General features: G+C 37.4%; 1 protein-coding gene across 12 annotated transcripts in view; it reads left to right on the forward strand.

The window, feature by feature from the left end:
- PLEKHA1 (pleckstrin homology domain containing A1) overlaps positions 1–24,969 on the forward strand; it is a 61,159-nt gene that overhangs the window by 8,610 nt on the left and 27,580 nt on the right. For 10 of the 12 annotated variants that reach the window (XM_032423050.1, XM_032423053.1, XM_032423055.1 and 7 more), the window contains 3 exons: positions 13,774–13,934; positions 18,039–18,095; positions 20,359–20,404. In XM_032423050.1, coding sequence (XP_032278941.1) covers positions 13,794–13,934; positions 18,039–18,095; positions 20,359–20,404 — 244 coding nt within the window. In that variant the 5' untranslated portion in view covers positions 13,774–13,793. Of the gene's footprint in view, positions 1–13,773; positions 13,935–18,038; positions 18,096–20,358; positions 20,405–24,969 lie in introns of those variants that run through there. The other 2 variants (XM_032423059.1, XM_032423057.1) reach the window with 2 other exon arrangements.

Below are 24,969 nucleotides of genomic sequence, written 5' to 3' on the forward strand. Positions count from 1 at the left end.
TTGAAAGATTGCTGGATGTTAAATTGTTCTTGTTTAAATAACTCTGTCATTTAAGAATGGGAGAGATCGTTTTCTGAATACAATCTAGTAATTATTCAGATGTGACAACAGTTAACACTCTGCTTTTATGAGATCGAAAACTTCAAGTACTATAGTAGTAGTAACTGCCTCAGCTTTGAGCTGAAGTAATATACAAATACTACTTCTCCACATGCTTGAGCATTTTACTTTTGTTAATATTAAATTTTGATTTTAAATTTCAAGATGATTCTCATATTTCTGATCTGCAATAATATAAAATGGTTTCGGTAGGAAATAAATATTAAAACTGAGTTTTTTTGTTTTGACCATTAGATACACAGCATTTAGAAAGGTATTAACATGGTATCGAAAAGAGTTCTTAGGGCAGAAATTTCTGGTGGTTTTAGATGTTTGTAATGCTTAATTATTTTTAGAAACATAAAAATAAAAATTCCTGTTGATATTTGTTATAGCAGTAGGACTCAGTTATGCTTAGTAACATTAAACCATTGAACTCTGAGTAATATTTTTTCCTAGTAGCTGCTGTGTAATAAAGAATATGTGAGCTTGTAATTAATTCCTAGAAGATATTTAAGCAAACATATTTGCTGTTTATTTTGATAAGACTTTTGATTAGCTGAATTGCTTTGATTCAGGGAAATAGTGTTTTGGGATTTTTTTTTTTTTTTTAAGATTTTATTTATTTGCGAGAGAGAGAGCACAAGCAGGGGAAGTGGCAGGCAGAGGGAGAGGGAGAAGCAGGCTTCCCGATGAGCAGGGAGCCCTATGCGGGGCTCAACCCCAGGACCACCTGAGCCAAAGGCAGACGCCTAACCGACTGAGCCACCCAGGCGCCCCGTGTTTTGGGGATTTTATATCAGAATTTGAATTGGAATGTCTTTTGACTAAAAGAAAATCAGTATCATTTGGGATATTTTTTAGCATTTAAATAAGCCTTAGAGTCTTAAATATTTTTTCCTACTTGGGAACCTTATTATTGTCAGTCTGATAGTTTTATTTTTCAAAAAGTTGTGGTTTTATGCTTTTACATAGTCTAGCCTCTTATAGTTTAACCACTGAACTCTATATTCTGTGTTCAGTTTACCCTCTTTTGAAGAAAAGACAATCTCAGGCACTTAGAACTAGAAGCAGTCTCAGAGGACTTCTAATGTAGCATCTTATCCAGTACAGTAAATCCCCCATGGGAATTTTCATGTCTGGTGTTTCCTCTCATTACTAAGGGCAGTGATGCTGTTCCATATATCATCAGGTTGTTGAGTAGTCTGAGCTTGGGGAAAACAAACAGAAGACAGTTTTATTTTTCACCATTCACTGCTTTCAACTATGTTTTGTCTTCCTTTTCCCCCTCTCTCCGCACCTCATCACATCATGGACAAATGATAGCTTTTCCATCATTTATAGCTATTAAAAGCTCCAGTCTGTCTCTTTCAGTTTAAACCTTCAATCTCCTGTTCAATTTAAAGTTCTCCTCCCCTGCTCCAGTGTCAGGCCACTTATTACTTGAAATACTTGGAGTGGGGAGGAATTGTGGTATGCTCCCGGAATTCCTCTTTCCTCTTCTGGGATCTACTTGGTCAGGGACTTGTAAGAAGAAAAATGGAAAAAGACAAGTCTATCTTACTGGGTGCTGTTAAAACCCTCTTTTGATTAGCAGTGGCAAACCATTGATGTCCACTGATAGGCGTCCACACTGGAATTTTTGGTGAGCTCTCAGAGACTTCTCACTGCACATAATTCCTGGATATGAAATTTGCTGTGGGCCTACACGGCCACCTCCTTGTCCCTGACCTGTCAGTCCCACCCCCTGGTTCCTGGGGGTGAGGTGCTTTGGGGGATCTTTTCTCTCTACAGCCAGATTTTCTGATAAGAGCAAGACAGCTCAAGTCTAGCTATCTCCTGCAGCTTCCATGTAACCCACTGGAAACTCACTTCCTTGTGATGCCAAGTGGTAGGCCAGCTGCATAAATCTGCCCCCTTTTTGTGCCCTTACATTTCTTATTAATTTTTTTTTGTCCCCCTGCTCAAATAAGTACAGACCAGCCACTCAGTCTGTTTCATGAGTAGGCATTGAACTAAAGAATGGAATGCCGGTCTCTCCTTGTAGACACTTCTTGGTGAATGATTCTCTTAGAGGGCTCCTGCCACCATTTTGGGGTGAGTACCTCCTTCCTTCCTGAGTGTTCTCCCTGAAGACTTGGAAGACTTTGAATTTTTTCCCTCTCTTCTGTCAAATGCTTATATCAAATGATGGTAAAGTGTTGATGAAGGTGCCAGAGCCCTGAGGGGTGTGTGTGTGTGTGAGGGAAGGGGTGTCAGTGCTGGGCTTCCCAAATGTTTGATCCTTGAGGTCTGTAAATCCTCAGCTTTGTGTTTGTTAGCAAATTTGGGACAACAAGGCTAGTTGGTTAACACATAATAGTGAAGCCCTGTGGGCCTAATGACGTCTAACTGTGCAGAATTTAATTTTTCCTTTTTTTTTTGTCTGTGATTTTTGTTTTGTTTTTGTTTTTTTGGCTTACTTCCTGGATCCTCACTGATAAAGTATTAACTGTGACTGTGTTGATGACTGATTGTATGATCTAACTATACCTTAGACTGGAGGATACATTGGGGGAAGGTTTTAATAATATAATTTTATCTATTCTTGCCTCATACTAGCTTTACTAAAAATACAAATACAAATAGAAATATAGTGTTTGAACCTTTTTCCTTCCATTGGCTAAGCAAACCAGTCAGTTAAATCTGCTAAATGATTTATTTTATTTTATTTTATTTTTTTTTTTTTAAAGATTTTATTTATTTATTTGACAGAGAGAGACACAGCGAGAGAGGGAACACAAGCAGGGGGAGTGGGAGAGGGAGAAGCAGGCTTCTCGTGGAGCAGGGAGCCCGATGTGGGGCTCGATCCCAGGACTCTGGGATCATGACCTGAGCTGAAGGCAGATGCTTAATGACTCAGCCACCCAGGCGCCCCCTAAACGATTTCTTGTCTAATGAGGAAAAAGCAGCTTTCTATCTAGAAACTGAAATATTAATATTCATTGCAAAAACATGGATAGATCTAGAGGGTATAATGCTAAGTGAAATAAGTCAGTCTGGTAAAGACAAATACCGTATGATTTCACTCACATGGAATTGAAGATACAAAACAAATGAACGAAGAAAAAAGAGACAAAAAAAACCCCAGGCTCTTAACTACAGAGAACAAATTGGTGGTTGCTAGAGGGGAGGTGGATGAGGGATGGGTAAAGTAGGCGAAAGGCATCAAGAGTACATTTACTGCAATGAGCACTGAGTAATATATAGAGCTGTTGAATCACCATATTGTACACCTGTAACTAATATAACACTTTGTTAATTATACTTGAATAAAACAATTGTGGAGGAAGAAAATATTGTTGCAATTATTATGGGCTTCTTAATACTTCGTTCAACAAACAGTTATTGCATGCCTTCCATGGATCAGGACTGTTTTAAGCATTGAAGAAACAATAGTAAATAAAAAAAAAAAAATCACTGCTCTTGTGGAGCCTACGTTCCAGTGTGGGGAAACAGACAAGAGATAGGTAAATAAGTAAATGATATTGTTTGTTAGCAGCAAATGCTAAGGAGAATAAAGCAGAAAAGGGAGATAGGAAGTGGCAGTACAGTTCACATTTGCAGTTTTAGATAGTGTCAAGTTGGGTGTTGCTCTTTCTCTGAGAAAGTGATATTTGAGTTCAAAGGCCCTGAGTGGGGAGCTTGTCTGACATAGTACAGAGTCCAGTGGCCAGATGAGTGACCAAGGGGGGACTGGGATAGGGTGTGGGGCGTGTAGGTGAGGCCTGTATGTCTTTGTAAAGGCTTTAGTTTTTACTTGAATGAGATGAGATCACATCGAAACAATGGTTCTTAACCTTGGCTGAACACTGGAATTATCTGGGGAGATTTAAAAATGTACTAATGTCTAGATCCCATCTTCAGAGTTTCTTTCTCCTTTTTTTTTTTTTTTTTAAGTTTTATTTATTTAAGTAATCTGTACATTCAGTGTAGGGCTCAAACTTACAACCCTCGAGATCAGCAGTCACATGTGTTTCTGACTGAGCCAGCCAGGCACCCCCCATCTCCAGAGTTTCTGATTTAATTGGTCTGGGGGGGTGTCCAGCCTTGGCATCAGGATTTTTAACAACTGCTAGATAATTCTAAAGTAGCCAAAGTTGAAGAGTTTTGAGCAGAGTGACATTACTTAGTATTGAAGAGCCTGGGCTCCAGAGCTAGACTCCTCTGGTTTGAATCTGAACTGTGCCACTTCCTAAACCTGTGACCTGGGACAAGTTATTTTTTAAAATTCCCTGTGCTTTGTTTTTTCATCTGTAAATTTGTTACAAGGATTAAATGAACTTATATTTAAATATTTGGAACAGTGCTTGGCCAGTGGTAGTATGTGTTTATTAAATAAACACTTGGATATATGTCTTAATGGGATCCCTCTGCTCTGTTGAGAATAAAGTGAAGGGGGCAAGAGCAGGAGCAAGGAACAGTCATCCAGCTGAGAGGTGATGGTGGCTTGGACCAGAGTGGCTACAAATGCAAGTGATGAGAAGTAGTGGGATTCTGGATATATTTACAAGATGGAGTCAACAGGATTTGCTGAGAAAGAAGATTCATTCAATTCTGACTCTAAGATATTTTGCCTGACAGCTGGAAGAAGGGAGTGGCTATTTATTGAGATGAGGAGGACTGAGACAACAGGTTTCTAAGGGGAATATCTGATGCTGTTTGTTAAGTTTGAGATGTCTCTTAGGTAAGTAAGTAGATATGTAGACAGTTGTATACATGAGTCTGCAGTTCAGCTGGATGTCCAGAGCTGGAGATAGCTGTTGGAAACCATCTGTATGTAGACCTGTGTAAATAAGTGAGCTCACCAAGGAACTGCATATATACAGAAAGGAGGTCCATGGGCTACCTCTTGGGAAACTCTAATTAAAAATTCAGAGGTCTGGGAGATGAAATGTTTCTTAGAGTTTCTGATGTGATCTAGAATGAAAAACAATTGTAATTCTTTCCTTCTTTCTTTTTCTTTTCTTTTTTTTTAGAAAAACAGCTTTATTAAGATATAATTTGCCAATTTAAGGTGTACAATTCAGTGGTTTTTAGTATATTCACAGAATTGTGCAACTGTTACCACAATCAATTTTAGAATATTTTTATTACCCTAAAATGAAACCTGTACCCTCCCATCCCAAGGCAACTCCTCATTCCCCTCATCCCTTCTATCCCTAGGCAAGTGCTAATCTACTTCTGTCTTTACGGGTTTGCCCATATGGAGTTCAAATCATTGGGATCATATAATATGTGATCTGTTTAGGAAGAGGTAGTATTCGTTACTACCTAGCATCTAGAGTCATTAGATAATTAAGCATTTGGTAAAGGTGGGGGCTATTAAGATCTCTCATTGTAAAGATACATTTTCCTCTTTGTAATTAGTAAGAAAACTGTGGGGTAGATATTTTGAGACTGTGAATATTCTGTTCTCTAACAACCTGTTATATATTGGTTTTAGTGTTCATTGAAGATCCTTACTTAAATCAGTGATTATGTTGCAAAAGTGATGATTTTCTATTACTATCATATTTTCAAAGAATGAGTTCATAATATCTCTAATTCAGATGTATTATGTAGAGTTTTGCCTTTTTTACTTATACATCTTTTCTGTTACCATGAAAATATTGGTTCCTAATAACAAATGAATGTTGTATTACTTTATATTTATGTTACATGATATCATATTTTATATTCTATATTCTGTTGTATATTCTATAAGTGTTACGGCAAGATAATCATAGCGTTAATATGTTTACATTATTCCTATAGTGCACATCAAATACTATCATATATATAAAATATTTTCAGAAGTATAATACCAAGTGAGATTACTGGGTTATGGGATAAATGTATATGTGATTTTGTTAAATAGTGCCATATTCACCTCAGTAGGGTTGCACCATTTTGCATTTTCATGAGCAGTGTAAAAGAGTCCCTGTTATCTAATAGCATCACCAATATAGTGTATTGGCAAGCTTTTGACTTTTTGCCAGTGAGATAGGTGAGAAATGGTATCTCTCTGTAACACAGATTTTTTTCTATTGTGAAGGGTTGTGAACATCCACAAAAGTAGACAGAATTATGTAACTATAGTACCCATCATGTAGCTCCAACAACGTCAATCCAGGCCATGCCTTCTTCATTCCCTCCCCCTAGATTATGCAGGTGATATTTTATGTCTGTATCAGTAAATACCTCTAACTGATAAGGATTCATTTTCTTGATGACATAACCACAATAACATTATCACACTGAAAATAAAGATCCATTTCCTTAATACCATTAGGCAGTATCCTAATATCTAGTTTTCTTAAATATGTCAGTGTTTTTTTAATTTATTTATTTTAAAGATTTTATTTGAGAGAGAGTCGAGAAAGCACAAGCAGGGATGGGGAGCAGCAGAGAGAGGGAGAGGGAGAAGCAGACTCCCCACAGAGCAGGGAGCCCGATAAGGGCGGGGGGCTTGATCCCAGAACGCTGAGATCATGACCTGAGCCAAAGGCAGATGCTCAACTGACTGAGCCACCCAAGTGCCCCTGTCAGTGTTTTTTTAAAAACAGGATTTATATAAGGTCCACGTGTTGTGATTGTGTTTTTTAAGTCTTTTATTATTTATTTTTTTAAAGATTTATTAGAGAGCGAGCGCACCTGGGAGCAGGGAAAGGGGCAGAGGGAGAGAATCTCAAGCACACTCCCCCCTGAGCCTGGTGTGGGGCTGGATCTCAGGACCCTGAGGTCACGACCTGAGCCAAAACCAAGAGTCGGTCACTCAACCGACTGAGCCATTCCAGGCGCCCCTTAGTTTTTTAATTTATAGGTTCTTCCTCCCGTTCCTTTCCCCCTGCTCCCTTGGAGTTTATTTTTGAAGAAATTATGTTATTTGTCCTGAGAAATTTCTTATAGTTTGGATTTTGCTATTTGAATCCCTGTGGTGTGGTTTAACATGTTTTTCCCCTGTTTTCTATCAGTTGGTAGTTAGATCTAGAGGTTTGGTCAAATTCAAGCTTTTTTTTTTTTTTTCAGAAGTGTTTCATAGATGCTGTCATGTTCTTGGGCACATGAAGTCTGGTTGTCTTCTTTATGGTGTCTGGCAATGCCTACTGTATCTCTTATTTTGAGGTTTTTCTTATTATGAATGAAGTTGAGCATCTTTTTATATGTTTAAGGGCCATTTTTATATCATTTTCTGCAGAGTATCTGTTCATGTGTTTTCCCCATTTTTCTGTTGAACTTTTGATATATTTCCCTTGACTTTTTTTGCAAGCTCTTTAAATGTTATCATGATATAAGTTGTAAATATTTTCTACTGGTTTTGACTTTGCTTATCAGGTTTTTGCCATGCAAAAGCTTTTTTAAAAAGTTATGCATGGTCAATTTTATCAATGAATTTTTTATTGCTACTGGATATTTTTTTTTTTTTTTTTTTTTTTAAAGATTTTATTTATTTATTTGAGAGAGAGAGAGAATGAGAGACAGAGAGCATGAGAGGGAGGAGGGTCAGAGGGAGAAGCAGACTCCCCGCCGAGCAGGGAGCCTGATGCGGGACTCGATCCCGGGACTCCAGGATCATGACCTGAGCCGAAGGCAGTCGCCCAACCAACTGAGCCACCCAGGCGTCCCGCTACTGGATATTTTTTATTAACTTTTTAGAACTTTAAGTTACATACAATAAACTGTATCCATTTGAAGTTTACAGTTTGATGAGTTTTGCACTTGATCTTAGCCAAAAGGCCGAGAAGCGATACAGTTTGATGAGTTTTGACTGTACTGTGGCATGTGGCAGTGCTTCCTTCACACAGTAGAATGGTACTTCATTGTATAGACCGATTACATTTTATTTATCCCTTCATGTGTTGATGGACATTGGGTTGTTTCTAGTTTGAGGCTATTAGAAATAAAACTATAAATATTTGTGAATTAGTCTTTGCATAAATATATGTTTTCATTTCTCTTGCATTAATACCTAGGAATGGAATGGGTGGGTCAGAGATTAGGTGTATTATTTTGGTTTTATTGCCAGAACTTTTCCCAGAGTGGTTGTATCATTTTACGTTCCCATCAACAGTACAGAAATTCTGGATGTGCCACATCTTTGACATCATATCATGTTGTCATTTTGCTTAATTTTAGCCATCTGGTGAGTGTATGGTATCTTTTTAAATTCAGGATTATTGATTTATAATTTACATACAGTAAATTTTACTCATTTTAGGGCACAGTTCTTTAAGTATTGACATGTGCATGTAATTGTGTAAGCTCCACCACAATCGAGATACACAACAGTTACACATCAAAAAATTTGACTTACATTCCTTTGTAGTCCTTTTCCTTATCTTAAGACCTAGCAATTCTTTTTTTTTTTTTTTAAGATTTATTTATTTGAGAGAGAGAGAGAGTAGAGGGGAGGGGCAAAGGGAGAGAATTTCCTGCATACTCCCCACTGAGTGTGGAGGGAGCCCTGTGTGGGGCTCGATCTCACAACCCTGAGATCATGACCTGAGCCTAAACCAAGAGTTGGACATTTAACTGACTGAGCCACTCAGGTGCCCCTCAAGCCTTAGCAATTCTGGTGTTTTTTTTAATCACTGTAGTTTGTTTTGTTTTGTTTTTTAACTTGCATGCACTAAAGTTTATTCTGTGGTCTGTAGGCCTGAGTTTTGATGAATTCATTATGTAGTGGTGTATCCCACCACAATTAAGATGCAAAACAGTTCATCACTACAAATATTACCCTTTGAAGCCAACCCCTGCCTTCACCTACTGATTTGTTCACTGTCCCAATAGCCTTTTTGGTCTGGCTTTTTTCACTTAGCCAAACAGATTTGAGATTTATTCATGTTGTATGTATCAGTGGTTTGTTGCTTTATATTGCTAAGTAGTATTCCATTGTATTGGTTATACCACAGTTTATTCATTTATTGGTCAGAGGACATTTGGGTTGTTTCTGCTTTTTGCCAGTAAAATAATGTTGCTGTAGACATTTGTACAGATTTTTGTGCAAACACATCTTTCAGTTCACAGTAGGATTGCTGGGTCATTGTAATGGTATGTTTAACTTTATGAGAAACTGTGAAAACTGTTCTTCCAAGTTGCTGTACCATTTTGCATCTCACCAGCAATGTATGAGAGGGAGTTCACTTGTTTCACATTCTTGTCAGCATTTGATATTGTCAGGTTTTGTTATTTTTTGGGTTGTTTTTGTTTTAGCCATTCTATCAGGTATGTTGTGGTATCTCACGGTTTTTATTTGCGATACTTTTCTGGCTAATGATCATGAACGTCTTTTCATGTGTTCGTTTACTATTTGTATCTTCATTGACTTGTCTCTTCAGATTTTTTGGCCATTTTCCTGTTTGTTTGCTTCTCTTATTATTGAATTGTAATAATTTCTTGCCTGTTCTTGGATATCAGTTATTTGATAGACCTATATGTACTGAATATTTTTCTCATTCTGTGGCTTGTCTTTTGATTTCTTAACAGTGTGTTTCAAAGAGCAGTTTTTAATTTTTTTAAGTGCAATATAACAACTACTATATGGCTCATGCTCTTTGTGTCTTAATTAAGAAATCTTTGTGTACTCCTAAGGTCATGAGCACTTTCTCCTATTTTTTTTTAAGAAGCTTTATTGTTGTAGCTTTTATATTAGGTCTGTGATTAATTTTGTTACATTTTTTCCCACATGAATACCTAATTGTTCTAGCACCATTTGTTGAAAAGACTATCCTTTCCCTATGGAATTGCCTTGGCATCTTTGTTGAAAATCAACTGACAGTAAATATGTAAGAGTCTGTTTCTGGATGCTTCTCTGTTCCACTGATTTGTTATATCTTTTTTTTTTTTTTTAATCCTACACTGTATTGTTGTAGGTTTTTTGTAAGTCTTAAAATCAAATAGTATAAGTCATCCTACTCTATTCTTTTGGGAAGTAGATTTGGCTTTTCTTTCTTCCTTTTTAAAAAATTTTATTTATTTGACACAGAGAGAGAGAGCACAAGTAGTGGAAGCAGCAGCAGAGGGAGAGGGAGAAGCAGGCTCCCCGCGGAGCAGGGAGCCTGGTGCGGGGCTCCATCCCAGGACCCTGGGATCATGACCTGGGCCTAAGGCAGCCACTTAACGACTGGGCTGCCTAGGCACTACATTGATTTGGCTTTTCTAGGTCATGTGCATTTCAATATATATCATAAAATACATATCATATCATATTCTCAATTTTTATAAAATATTCTGCCAGACTTTTTATTGGATTATTATATCAGTACTTCATTCTTTTCTGTATCTGCATAATATTCCATTGTGTTGGGTAGATCACATGTTTAACTGTTCACCTGTTGATGAACATATGGGTTGTTTCCACTTTTTGCTTATTGTGAATAGTGCTGCAATTAATATTTATGAGTACCTGTTTTCACTTCTTTTGGGTGTATATCTAGGAATGGAAATGCTGAGTTGTATGGTAATTGTGTTCAACTTTAGAAGAACTACTAAACTGTTTTACACAGCTGTTGTACCGTTTTACAATGTGTGGGGGGGGTTCCAGTTTTCCACATCTTCGCTAACACTTGTTATTTTCCTTTCTTTTAATTATCACCATCCTAGTGGTTATAAAGTGGTATCTCACTGTGGTTTTGGTTTACATTTCCCTAATTACCAATGATACTGAGCATCTTTTTGGGTTCTGTTTGGCCATTTGTGTATCTTCTTTGGGCAAAATGACTTTTCAAGTCCTTGCCTATTTTTTATTTGGATTGTTTGTTATTGAATTGTCAGAGCTATTTATATATTCTGGATATTGGACCCTTGTCAGATATGTAATTTGTGAATATTTACTCCCATTCTGTAGGTTCTCTTTTCATTTTCTTGATGTTCTTTGATGCAAAAAAGCTTTTAGTTTTGGGGCATGTCAGTGGTGCAGTTGGTTAAGCATCTGACTGTTGGTTTCAGCTCATGTTGTGATCTTGGGGTCCTGAGATTGAGCCCAGCATTGGGCTCCAGCTCAGTGCAGAGTCTGCTTAAGTTTCTCTCTCCCCTTCTGTACCCTGCTTGTACACTCTCTGTCTCTTAAAAAAAAAAAAAAAAAGCTTTTAGTTTTTATGAAGTCCAATTTAGCCTTTTTTTCTTTTGTTGTTCATATTTTTATTGTCATATCTAATAATCCATTGCCAAATTCAAGGTCATGAATATCAGCCTCCATGTTTTCTTAAAGTATTATGGTTTTAGCTATCTTATATTCAGATTGTTAATCCATTTTGAGTCAATTTTCATATATAGTGTGAAGAAGGGTTCAGTTTCATTCTTTAGCATGTGGATATCCAGTTGTCCCAGCACCATATTTTGAAGAGGCCAAATCTTCCCCATTGCATGATGTTTGGTACCTTTGTTGAAAATCAGTTGGCCATAGATGTATGGGTTTGTCTGGGGTCTCAATATTATTCCTTTGGTGTGTGTCTATCCTCATGACACCACTCAAGTGGATAGTTTTTACTGTGGATACAGGTATACCTGGAAGATATTGTGGGTTAGACTCCACAGACTACCACAATAAAGCAAATATCACAATAAAGCAAGTCAAATGAATTTTTTGGTTTTTCAGTGCATATAAAAGTTACGTTCACACTATACTGTAGTCTGTTAAGAGTGTAATAGTATTACATCTAAAGAAAACATGTACATACCTTTTTTTTAAAAAGATTTTATTTATTTATTTATTTATTTGACAGAGAGAGAGAGAGAGACAGTGAGAGAGGGAACACAAGCAGGAGGAGTGGGAGAGGGAGGAGCAGGCTTCCTGCTGAGCCGGGAGCCAGATGTGGGGCTCAATCCCAGGACCCTGGGACCATGACCTGAGCCAAAGGCAGACGCTTAACGACTGAGCCACCCAGGCGCCCCCAATGTACATATCTTAATTTAAAAACCCTTTCTTGCTAAGAAAATGCTAACCATCATTTGAGCTTTTAGCGAGTCATAGTCACTGATCATAGATCACCATGACAAATATAATAATAATGAAAAGATTTGAAGTATTGTGAGACTTACCCTGATATGCCACACAGAGACACCAAGTGAACAGATGCTGTTGGAAAAATGGTGCCAGTAGACTTGGCTCCATGTAAGGTTTGCCACAAACCTTCAGTTTGTAAAAAACCACAGTATCTGTGAAGTGCAATAAAAGGAGATATGCCTATACGTTATTATAGTATATTAATTTTTCAAGTTTTGATTACACTTAAGAAATTTTTAAAATGTTGGGTAAGTTCATTAAAGAAATTATCTCCTCTAAGTGCCAGATTTATAATAACACACATACATGACCTTAGATAATTTTGTTTAAAAATTTTTGGTGTGTCTAATTTCTCTGGATGCATATAGAATAGTGATTTAAATATGCAGTGTATCAGGATGTGTTCTAATTGAATTTTCACTGTGGGTGAAACAACCTCGAGACTTTAAATGAAGAACTAGTTACATATATAAATTCAGCCTGCCAAAAGATGTTGGAATAGGAACAGTCTGCAGATTTGCATCCATCAGGAAGGAGTCACATATCTACAGTTTCTAGAGAAAAAATGGCTGGGAACTGCTTTTTACTCAAGTCATGGTTTTTAACTTTTAATCAGTACAACAAAAATTTTAGTACTTTAAGAATCAGAATATGATATGCTTTTGAAGTCTCTTTTAATCTATAACTTCTCCCTTCTCTCCTCCTTTTTCCCCCCATAATTATTTACTGAAGAAACTGGGCTGTTTGTCCTGCTGTTTCCCACAGTCTGGCTTTGGCTGATTGAACCCCCGTGGTGCAGTTTACTATGTTCCTCTGCGTTTTTTATTGCCTGTAAATTGGTGGTTTGACATAGGGAGATCTAGAGACTGGATCCGATTCAGATAAAAACTTTTTTGTTACATGCTCACTTCATAGGTGATGTTTGTGTCTTCATCAGGAGGCACATAATGCCTGCTTATCTCTCTTTTTCATGATGTTAATTAATTTTACTTTGATTCATTTTAGTTTTAGCAATTCGAAGAGTTTTAGAGAGTGTGGTATAGATGTTAAGATATAAGCTCTAGAGCCCAAGAATCTGGGTTCATGTTTTGATTTATTTACTAGTTCTCTAATCTTAGAGAGTCCCTTTCCCTTATGAGCCTTGAGTCTCTTATCTGTGAAATGGGGATGGTGATTCCTATTCATGGGGTCATTTTGAGGGTTCAGTGAGAAAATGCGTGGAAAAGAACCTTGCACAGAGCCTAGCATATAGTTAGTGGCCAGTAAGTGTTAGCTATTGTTGTTCTGTGAATTTAAAAATATTCTGGAATAATCTGAAAGGTAGATTATCTCAATTTATAAGTGAGGAAATTAAAGTTTGGATAGCTAATTTTTTGGCTCATCTGGGTGTGTTTAGGGAAAAAAGTAGGTCAGTTATTCAGCTGAGGTGAATGGCTCTCCTTTGTTCCAATCAATGTGTATAGTTGTATTTAGTAACCACTCATAATCTTAATTTCAAAAATGGTTTTGCCCATGCTTTGTACGTATTCACATGTACATCACCACTTCATGTTGGGAAGTAGGCTCTTTGTTAAATAAATTGTATATGGCACATTTTATGTTTGAAGTCCACTGAGAAATACTTACTGTCAAATGTTTTTATTTTACAGTGTAATGTTCAGGCTCAGAAATGCCTTATGTGGATCGTCAGAATCGTATTTGTGGTTTTCTAGACATTGAGGAAAATGAAAACAGTGGGAAATTTCTTCGAAGGTACTTCATACTGGATACCAGAGAAGATAGTTTTGTATGGTACATGGATAATCCACAGGTTTGTAAAATCCAGCTGGTTAGCCTTTTTTCAAAAGCACACAAGAATTTTAGTTATTAAAATATTTAACATACTATATGGCTGTTAGGATTTGTTTTCCCAAAAAATGTATGTTTAGATTTAATTCTACTGGCTGCATTCTTCCTGTCTTGCATGCTCAACTCCTGCTGTCTTACTTGAATTTCAGAAGATGAAACTAAGTTTATTCAATAAAAATTTGTGCATGCATATATGTCCGTTCCCTCCCCCCCCCCCCCCCCGGGGGGGGGGGAGAAATGCTGTCTCTGGTAAAAAATTCTGAAATCATTTAAATTTAAGATACTGTCTCTAGGATAGAGCTTGCTGTCTTTTGGTAAAGAAACTACTGAGCTAGTTGCCACTCTTGCACACACGTGTAGTCTTTTCATCTTGTAGCAGCAGATTTGAATGTCAGCTGTCATTCATAAATTGAAATGCACTTTGATTTTATTGTTGCCTTTCAAATCATTGGGGAAATGTCATAAATTAAAAATCAGAATCCCTGTTTTAGATCTGTGAAAAACCTTGGATTAGAGATCATCTGTCGAGTAGTTTTAAGTTTTCTCGCCCGGTGAATCTCTTCATTCAATTGGGATAGATGTTGCAAGGATGAGTCCCTAGCAAATGTCCAAGCTGATCCTGTCTAGTGGGTGAGGAACTTAGAATCAAGGGAGGAGTGGGGACTGGTGGGAGGTTTGTTCTGTTTCATGGAGAAGGAACTAGATCCCCTGACAACCAGTCTAGTATTCTTCACCACCCTGTACTTGTTTCAGGTTAGACAAAATATTTATGTACTAATGCATTTATATTTGTTTATATGGAATTCAAGTTGTTAGGGACTTTAGTACAAATTCCACCTCCTCCTCAGTGCAGGAAACCTGTCTGTCCCTGATCTTCACTTTAGCTGTTGTTTGAATTACACATTATGAAAAAGTACTTATGGTATTTGAGACACTTTAATTATTATTTGCTCTGTGAGCCAAAATCTATTTCCTTGTATCTGCTCCGCATTAATACTACCCTGTCCTCTGATTCTCCATAAAGTAAGTTTAGTCCTTTATCCAGACACAGCCTTTGAAATTTTGGAGGATAATTTGTATTTTAATTCAGTGTAGATTATTTGAGTGCTGACTTTGAGACTTTTTTCCCTAGGAACTGTCTACTCTTCATCCTTATCCTTATAGAGCTTACTGACACTGTTTTATTCCCTTATCTCTGGGTGTAACCACCTTTCTTGGGTGGTAGTAGCCTGGCTATGGACCTATAATGATTAATAACCTTAATTTACTTGGCCAGAGTCAGTGGAAGAAGGAACAGGTCAGCAGAAATCAAAAGTTCATGTTTATTTATTATTATTATTTTTTAATAGAAATCAGATTTCTCCCCTTTATGACCATTCTGGCCTGTGCTCTTCTTGGTTTGTCTCTCTTTACAAGACCTGGTGGACTGATATATATGGATTCTCCCAAATTGTATTTAAAGCTCCTTGGTTGTTTTTCTTCATAATAATAGATCCTTCCCTCAGAATTCCTTTTATCAGCACTTCCCACTTAGAGCTAGAAGAAGGTGAGCACAAAATGGACTATGTGTATTACACTAAAGGAAACATGAATTTGGAATCAGAGTTATGGTCTTCATGGAGGTAGTAGCATTGAAAATTGACCCAGAGGGTGGATACGATTTTGGCCAAGAGATGGAGAAGTGGGTATTCCAGTGCTCAAAGAATAGCATGGACAAAGAAGTCCAAGCAAGGAAGGCTGTGGCCTGTGTGGAGAATAGGTCACTGTGGCTGTAGCAGGGAGGGTGGATATTAAAGTTTGCACTCAGCTAGATCTTTTTCTACATGAACTGTTTTTTTGTTGTTGTTGTTTTAAGAGTTGCAATTTTTTTTAAAAAAGTTTATTATTTAAGTAGATTCTACACCCAGCGTGGGGCTTGAGCTCACGACCCTGAGATCAAGAGTCACTTGCTCTTCTGACCGAACCAGCCAGGTGCCCCAGCAAAAACTCTTTAAAAGCCAGATTTCCATGGTGTAATTAACACATTGGTTTTTATGAATGTAGTACAGAATTTTAAATCTGTCTTTTTATTTGGTTCTTAATAATTTTAACTCTTCATTCTAACTGATAAGAACCTTTTACAATCTTGACTCTGCAGCCAGTGGATTAGCCATCAGTACACCAGCTTTGTGTCGTTTTTAAATGTATTAAGACTTATATTTCCTCATGAAAGCTTTAGTAAAATGTCTTGCTAAGATTATTATGTTAGGTTGAACCACATGAAATTGCCAATATACCACCATTTTGATCTACTAAAAAATGACAGTTTCATCTGCTTCAATCTAGTTGCTTATGTTACGGTGCTGTAACACACTGATACTGATCATAATAACCCTGATAACGGAAAGAAAATCAGTTTGGCTCACCTGTCCTTAGGGAGCCATCTTCCTCCATTTTCCTTTCTTTACCACTAACCATTGGTTTAAAAATCCATTCTAGTGTATTACTAGGGATCCATTTGGAGCTTTCTGTATTTTGTTGAGGGTGTGGGTAATGGTGGAGAATTAAATAATTGAGTATCTGTATCAGGGAGTGACTTTGAAGAAACTTGAAAAAAGTATTTTTGGCAAAAAGAGTGTAGGAACTCATAAGAACAAATGGCTCATTTTCCTTTTTATCTTAAAACGTCACTAGTTGATTATTTCTTGTTCACCGTCAGGGAACAGATTTTGAAACCTACTTTTTTGTAGTTGAATTTGGCAGTAATCATACTGATCCATAGGAACTACGTATTTTGAATATTCAACTTTATCTCTCACCTACTTATATTTCCCTGTACTGTGCTACTCTTTAATCTGTGACCCTTCATGTCATGCGGCCATGACATAGTTCTCATTTCTCTTACTCATACAAGGCTTAGAACTGTATTCAGCTAGTTAAAATAATAAATTTTTGGAGGACTTAAGAGAAAAATAACACTTTTGAATGGAATGGTAGCAGTGTTTGAGAAAAATCACTTTGATAGTAGTTAGGAGGTCTTGAAGACATTTTAACATTTCATTTTCTTATCCAAAACTAAAAACAGCAACAACAAAGCAACCTCTAAACGTAAAACATTTTATATAGGAACACAACCATTTAACAGTATACCTTAAAAATTACAATTTTATTTTATATATATATTGTTTATATTTAGAAGCTTGAACATAGTATATAGTTTAAAGCAAAACAGCGCAGTTTATATGGGAGTGAAAATTTTGAAAAGACCTGTCCCTGTCAACAATAACCAGTTTATGTTTAGGAATCTTAAGTCTTTGAAATGTCTTGGCTTTCATATAATTAATTGTTTCCAGTAAGCTTATAGAGAGGTCCGAGAAACGTACCTCCTAATCATTCATAAAAACAAAACCAAAGATTTTCTTTTTAATGTACATTATTATAAAGTTAGTTAAAAAGTTGATCTTGGTTAATCTACAGTGGAGGAAACTTTCAAAGTTAACATTGTTTTAATTTTACTTTTAAAATCTTCTATCAGAGTTTTCTTTTATATTCTTTATTACTTTTTTCCAGACTCTTATCTGGTGTTCCTGCCTCTATCTTCCCCCTCTATAACCCATCCAGTTTATTTTATTACAGGATATATTAAAGTACAATTTTGATTGATCACAATTTGAATGCTCACAAACCTTCGTTAGTGGTTCAAATTCTTAACAGTGTAAATTCTTTGCTACTTTTTAATTTAGGTTAGGTAAGTTAGGTACTTAGTTCAAGTTCCCAAACAACCATTTTCTACTACAACCCTAAATGATCCTGTATCACAACCCTACACTTACGGCTTTTAAAGAAAAGTTTAGCCACAATGATAAAAATAGCCTTTTAATTATAGAATGCATTTTGGTGGAACACAATAGAGTTTGGTTTTGTTATCTACATTATCAGCTTGATTTGTAAATACTTGAACTGAAAAAGTTGATTTGTAAACTGTGATATTAAAAAATCTAATTTCTTAACTTTTTCTAGTATGTTTAGAACGTTATAAGATAAATTAATGTTGGATTTTAATTATATATTAATAATTTGTTTCCAGAACTTACCTTCTGGGTCATCATGTGTGGGAGCCATTAAACTTACCTACATTTCAAAGGTAGTTTTTCTATATTGTTTTCACATTCATGCATGAATTAAAATTCCTTGGAATGAGAGTGTGAATAAAAGGAGCAGTTTCCTTTCTGTGTCATTTAGTGATGATGTTCGGGTTCATATCATGCTGAAAATAGTACCTGGTCACTACGTGTAGGAAGAAGTTCTTTGATAAAATTTAGGAAGAATATGGGGTTAACTCGTAAGATGTGGCAAATTGCAAAAGTTAACATTAACTTTTATGATTGGGACATCAGAAAGACATCAAAAGGACTAAGATCAGTTAACAGGTTCTATCTTTGGGAAATCTGGAAAAGATTTTTTCTAAGTCTGTATTTATTTAAACTGTTTCTAACTTTTAATCCCATTACCTTTGACTTCTTGTTTCTTTATGTTTTATTTATTTATTTATTTATTTATTTATGTATGTCTTATTTTGAAGAAAACCATCTTCATGATGAAACAATGGGTTTTCCCTCATTTCACTTTGTTTCTACTAATTTCTGTTTTCTTGTTTGTTGATATTTCTGGAATTTTTGCAGTACTATTTTTCTTTGCAAAAATTTAGGTTTGGTATTTTCAGGTATTTCTCCCCCCTTTATTTTATTGGTGTTTTGGGAACTAAGATAGAGATGTTGAAGAGCTACACCTGTGGGGTTTTTATACAAAGTATGTTTGTAGAGACTTAAGTTATGAGATGTGAAAAGTAGCATTAAGTCATATGTGTTTGCATACTATTATGCATATATTGGAATTTGTTAGCAAAGGTCCTTAGGAGAAAACTGGTTTACAAGTGTACCTCTGTTTAAAGGACAGTTTTGTAGATAAAGTACTTTGTTCTCAGTATTGTTCTCATTGACAACAACAAAAAGAATCAGCCCTTATACAACAAAGATTACATATTTAAAGGGCAACATTTTATTATTATTTAATTAAAACCGTATTATTTAATTTGCAAAAGACAAATATTGTTTAAGTATACCTCAAATGTTCCTATAAATTAAGACATTTAATAAATGCTTTAGGGTAGCTTGCAGCTTGAATTCTATAGCAGTTATTATTAGGAAGCATAGAATTCCACTGTAAAATAAACTGTAGACCCCTTGTCTTCTTGCTTGCTTACAGTATATGTGTACTGTAATGTAAATATATTGCTGCTAGACATTTTTGACTCTCAGTGCAATGATGAGGAATAGGCAGTTGAGGGAGAGGTTGCCCATATGCTTATATCTTTTCAGTCATTTGTAACCTGGTCTTTTTAAAAATGGGAACTCTTTTTAAAAATAAAGTATTAACTAAGCAAGTGGGCCTGATTGGCCATCTGCTTCCTAACTCCTGTGCTCCTCTTTTAAAATACAGCTTTCTCTGTGTGCTTCTGTTGACTTTCATCTCTGTCCCACAGCTTTCCGAAGTTTGAATTGTACAGTTTGTACTCTACTGTAGGCATGCCGTTTTTTTCCAGAATTTATTCCTGGAACAAATTCCAGTGTGACTCAGAGCTGTGAATTTGTAGTTGGGATCAGTCAGGAACCCCAGACTTAGAATTCCTTTTGAAGGTACAAAACAGATGCTGCAATGATATGTTCTAACACTGGGCAGCAGGGTGGTGATAGTCCTGAATGGGCTTCCACGAGCGCTACTTTATTTAAAGGGGTAACAGCAACCAGGTGCAGCTCGGTGTTTCAGAAGGTGAAACACTCTGAAACATTGGCACATTTAGCAAAGTGACCCCATTATCCCAAGGTATTCTAATATACAAGAGGATCCAGTGCCATTTTGGTTTCCTCATTGCAGATTAATGCCTTCTGGATTTTGGGACTTGATTAAATACACAATCTCCCCTTTGCCCACCATCATTTTCTCCTAAGGTTCACAGCTAATTTGGAAGTATGCAATTTGGGAAGAATTCATAGTTTCTGTAGAGTATTCTGAAGGTATTTTGAAAATTATGTTAAACTAAAGTTTCTTCTATGTGTTACATAAAAACTTAATGGTTTGCTTTCAACTTTTTCACGTTTCCTTTGAATAAATACAAGTTTATTCAAAAAGAACATGGAAGTATTATTTGTTTCAAACATCTTACAGTTGGGAGCCATATTCTGTGTTTAATTTGCAGTTCTTTTTCAGTAGTCTTTAAAGTTTAATTTTAGATCTGTGTGCTATATGCATGTTATTGGGAAATCATACATGTGGACATTCATGCAGCATTTAAAGTTGGTTATAGTAGCATATGAAGAAGTGAGTGACTCATTTCTCTTTTTTGTTAGGTTAGCGATGCAACTAAGCTAAGGCCAAAGGCTGAATTCTGTTTTGGTAAGTAGCCATATTTTATATGTTTGTTAATTTAAGTTTGGCTAATATAATTACATTATACTGTAAAAGAAAACAGTCCCTGAAAACCACACAACACCAACCTTGGATTAATGGATTATGCTAAGGGAAATTCCCTTGAAACCACCATCCAGGTGAAGAAATAAAACTCCCCTACCCCTGAAGCCTCTTTCTTGTGTCCATCCCAGTCATAGCCACCTCCCTCTGCTCAGATGTAGACATTATCTACCATGTATAGTGATCACCACCAGTGAGATTTCCAGTAATTTTTAACTTTCTATCTTGTATTATTTTATAATAAATGTATAAATAATGGAAAGGATTTCGTTTTCAGCTTGTGGGTAGTGAGAAGTTTACAGTTTGGGGGTAGTTGAGGCTGTCTGACCCACTTGTTCAGCGAACACCTAGTGAATGTCTAGTACGTGCACACTCTGCTTGGCCCTGGGGCTGCAAGAGTAACAAGAAGCAGTTGTTGCCCTTAAGAGTATCACAGGCTGCTTGTCTCACAGACAGACACAGTAGCTGAAAATATCATTGCATTTATTATAGTCAGTAGGTAAAGGAGTGTACATTCTATTAAAGAACCCCAGAGGAAGAGCTTCAGATCCTCATTGGGGAGTCGGGGGAAACCACACTGGCTGAGGAGACACTGGAGTCAGTGGCCAGCTACCCTTGATCATTGTCTACTGTTGGGAAGACGGGGGGATGAGATCACAGGGACAGAGGCGTGCAGGGGAGAAGAGCATGGTGTGCACGGGCACCTGAACACTCCTTGAAGCTGCTGGGAATGAACAGCGACAGACCAAAAAGTAAAAGGGCAGGCGGGAGTGTGGGTATAACATGTTGACAAGTAGTGTGTATGTGTGTGTGTGTGTGTGTGTGTGTGTGTGTGTGTGTAAACAAGAGGTGAGAAATTAGCATCTAGAAAGCTGACATAAGGTGAAGGAAGTTTTTTGCATGGATAGAGTTTTGATGCAGGTAGATTAGTTCAGTGGCTCCCAAACTACTGTCCTTACCTAAAGGCTTGAATCTGGGTGGTGGCGGTGGGGGAGAGAGGAAGGACACTAGCAGGAAATGTGAAGGGACTTGGTGACTGAATATGTGGGAAGAGAGAGGTTTCCGGTAGGTTCTCTTCCAGTAAAGAAATGAGGAGTCAAGGAGAGCTGGATTGGGTAAAATGTTCGGTAAGGAGTTTGATGTGGTGGGGAAACATCCAAATGGAAATGTTGTGGTGACAGTAATCGAGGACTAGATGGAGCCTGAAGATCAGGAATGGAGAAATTTGGAACCTGTGAAGATAGTGGGTGGTAGTTGAAGCTGGGAGAATTGATGTGCCCTCAGTATGTTAGTGGACCCTCGTGATGGAAAGGACAAAATTCAGAGTGGCCAACTGGCGTGCTTTACGTGAAAGTAAGAAACTTCTTGAGGTAGAATTGATGTTAAAGTTCCTTGTTCTCTTTTGCTTGTAAAGTGCAGGTTTCTTCTCTAGGCATTGTGTTAGGGATAACATCTGATGGCAGTCATGTACATCCAGTAAGAGAACAGGATATGAGCAGGATGTCAGGTAGCTGTTCAGAGAATCCTCTATAAGGCTTTTATCACCACTAAGAAACTAAAACAAAAATTTATGTATTTATTACAAATTTATAATTTTGGTTACTAAATAGGAAAATGCCTCAGAGCCTTGTGAATGAAAAGCTAGTGGGGGCAAGTCAAGAAACAGAGGACTTTGTGTTTTAGAATGTGTACAGCATATACTCTTGACAGGTCTTTAATGTAAATCTCAAACCTGCGGTTTGAAGGAATAGATGTGACATTCAGTTATTGGAGTATTTAGAATGGGTGATATTACTTGGAATCAAAGATTAAGAGTTTTGGTTTCCCAGTAGTTTATTAGTAGAAATTAGATAGAAAAGAGATTCATAAAATGCTTGTGTCGTCAGAGAGGGAGGCAGAGGCTCCTAAAATGGAACCATAACTTCCATTCAGAATGGCAACATAAAGACTGTTCTGCCATTATTTCATCTCAGATTGCTCAGAAACAAGTGTGAGAACAAGAGACACTCAAACCATCTTTGATGAGCCTGGCAGATGCCTGTAACCCGCAGTGTCTACAGATGGGAAGTGCACGGAGGAATGTAAAATGACTTAGCAGAGTCGCAGCAGAGGCCAGTGAAGAGCTGGCCTGTCAGGGTCCTGCCTCCCACCCCAACTCCAGATAGAGCTAGGTTCTGGGTACTGTTTGGGGATGCAACAAGAGGAGGGACTGAAAACAGGGACTACATTTGGATGTCTGTGTTGGGGACAGCCTCTGGTCCCTGCTTCCATCCAGCTTAGGCAGCTGCCCGTCCACAATCCCAGCAAGAAATGGCATGTGTAGTATCTTTAGAAATAGAATCAGTGAGGGGTGCCTGGTTGGCTCTGTTGGAGAAGCACGTGACTCTTGATCTTGGCGTCATGAATTCGAGTCCCATGATGGGTATAGAGATTACTTAAATAAATAAAAACTTAAAAAAAAAGAAATAGAGTCAGTGAAGCTCGGTGCTTGGGGAGAAGGGGAGGGATGAGGCATGAAACTGAAAATAGGAGGACTAAGTGAAAATCTGCACATTGAATGCACCCTTTTCCTGTGTCCAGTCCCGGAGCACTGGGCAGCCACGTGTAGTGGGATGAGAGTCTGCATACCCAAGAGAAGAGAGCCATAAGTGCTGACGTCTGGGCGTTTCTACTGGAGGAGTTTGCTGTGTAGTGAGGTCCAGCAGTTAGCAGCCCTACAAATCTTCAGGAGAGCTTCCAATCAGTTTTTTAATACATTGTTTTTAAATATGAATAGACAGCCCAAGATTACATGACATTTGAGGAGAGAGAACTGTCAAATAGGAAAAGGGACACAAGACAATGCAAAACTCAGAAGAAAAAAGTCAAAATCTAAAAGTAGAGCAGAGAAAAAGATGAGAGGAGAGAAATGAGAAAATTAGAGGTTCCTTTAAGAAAGTCCGCCATCTGACTAAGAGGAGAGGACAGAGAAAGAATGGAGGGAAGAGAGAGACTGACAAAGAAGTCATGTGGAAAGGGTTGCATAACCATGTGGTCCGTAACCACATTCAAACCATAACCTAGGTTTCTCCTAGGTTGTGAGATAATTTGTTTGCAGTCAGGCTCATGTTTGCGCTTTACCTTTACCCATCCAATATGTTCACTCTGATGGTAAAGATTTGAAATGAAATAAAGAAGTACTCAAGTGAAAAGGTAGTAGGAACACAAACCTCTGGGATGGAGTCATCATACACTGTGAAACCTCTGATTTAAGAGCATGGCAACTTACAGGTTTTGTATAGTTTTGTTTTATTCCAATGTTTTTTCTTTCTCTGTCCCCGCCTCCCTCCCAACGTTGTTAATATGCCACTTCTCAGTAATTTGCTTTACATTTTCCACAGTGCTTTCTTACTTGGAAATCTCCAGATGATGAGGAAGATGATGATCTCTGTTTTGTCCCAAGTACTGTCCTAGGTTCTTTACATCTCTCACCTCCACCCCTCAAGGAACGAATGGGTTGCATCCATTTCATTGATGAAGAAAATGGGGCTCAGAGAGATTACATGGGTTTTGCAAGATGACGTTGCTAGTTAACTGCATGAGCTGGTCAGGTCTGAGTGACTCCAGGCTCTGATTTTTTCCCTCCCATCATATCATTATGCTTCTTTCTGCCATGCACTATATACAATAGTATAGCATCTAAATTTTTATTTGGACTGCAGGGTGTGTTAAGAATCTTTCTGAGGGGCGCCTGGGTGGCTCAGTCGTTAAGCGTCTGCCTTCAACTCAGGTCATGATCCCAGGGTTCTGGGATCGAGCCCCGCATTGGGCCCCCTGCTCCTCGGGGAGCCTGCTTCTCCCTCTCCCACTCCCCCTGCTTGTGTTCCCTCTCTCGCTGTGTCTCTCTCTCTCAAATAAATAAATCATTAAAAAAAAAATCTTTTTGAGAGGCGTATTTGCCTCTTTTCGCTTAAAAGAAGTCCTTATATAAATGTTATTCATTCAAAAATAGATATATTAAGCACATGCTTTGTAGCAGGTACAGTGTAGTACCAAGTGCTTAGATTTTCAGGCTCTTTGGGTGATCCCGGCAGAACCCAGAACAGCATTGAAGGAAGAAGCCATTGCGGGGTGGGGGGAGCTCAGCCTCAGCCTGAGTTGGAACAAGATTGTGAAAGGGTGCTTTGCCAATTGTTAGTAATTAAAAATAAAAGCAGTGTGTTAACATATATCCTCCTGTGCTACTCATTTACCTTAATTTATGCAGTGGCATTTATAATTTCTCCAGTCTCTAGTAAGATATAAAATAACTGATTTACAGTGTTTTAAATTTCTTTAGTTTCCAGACTAGTTGTCATACAGCACTTCCCAAGGAACTATTTGACTTCCTTGCTCAGATCCTCATCTCAGTTCAAGGAAACTCTGGTTTAGTGTCTTGGTCTCAGTTCCAATTTCAAAGTCCTGTGCATTTGAGAAATAACTTTTTTTCCTTGAGGGTTTTCATTTCCCCC

This window comes from Phoca vitulina, unplaced genomic scaffold, assembly GCF_004348235.1.
Source record: "Phoca vitulina isolate PV1807 unplaced genomic scaffold, GSC_HSeal_1.0 scaffold28, whole genome shotgun sequence".
In the NCBI taxonomy this organism is placed as follows: Eukaryota; Metazoa; Chordata; class Mammalia; order Carnivora; family Phocidae; genus Phoca; species Phoca vitulina.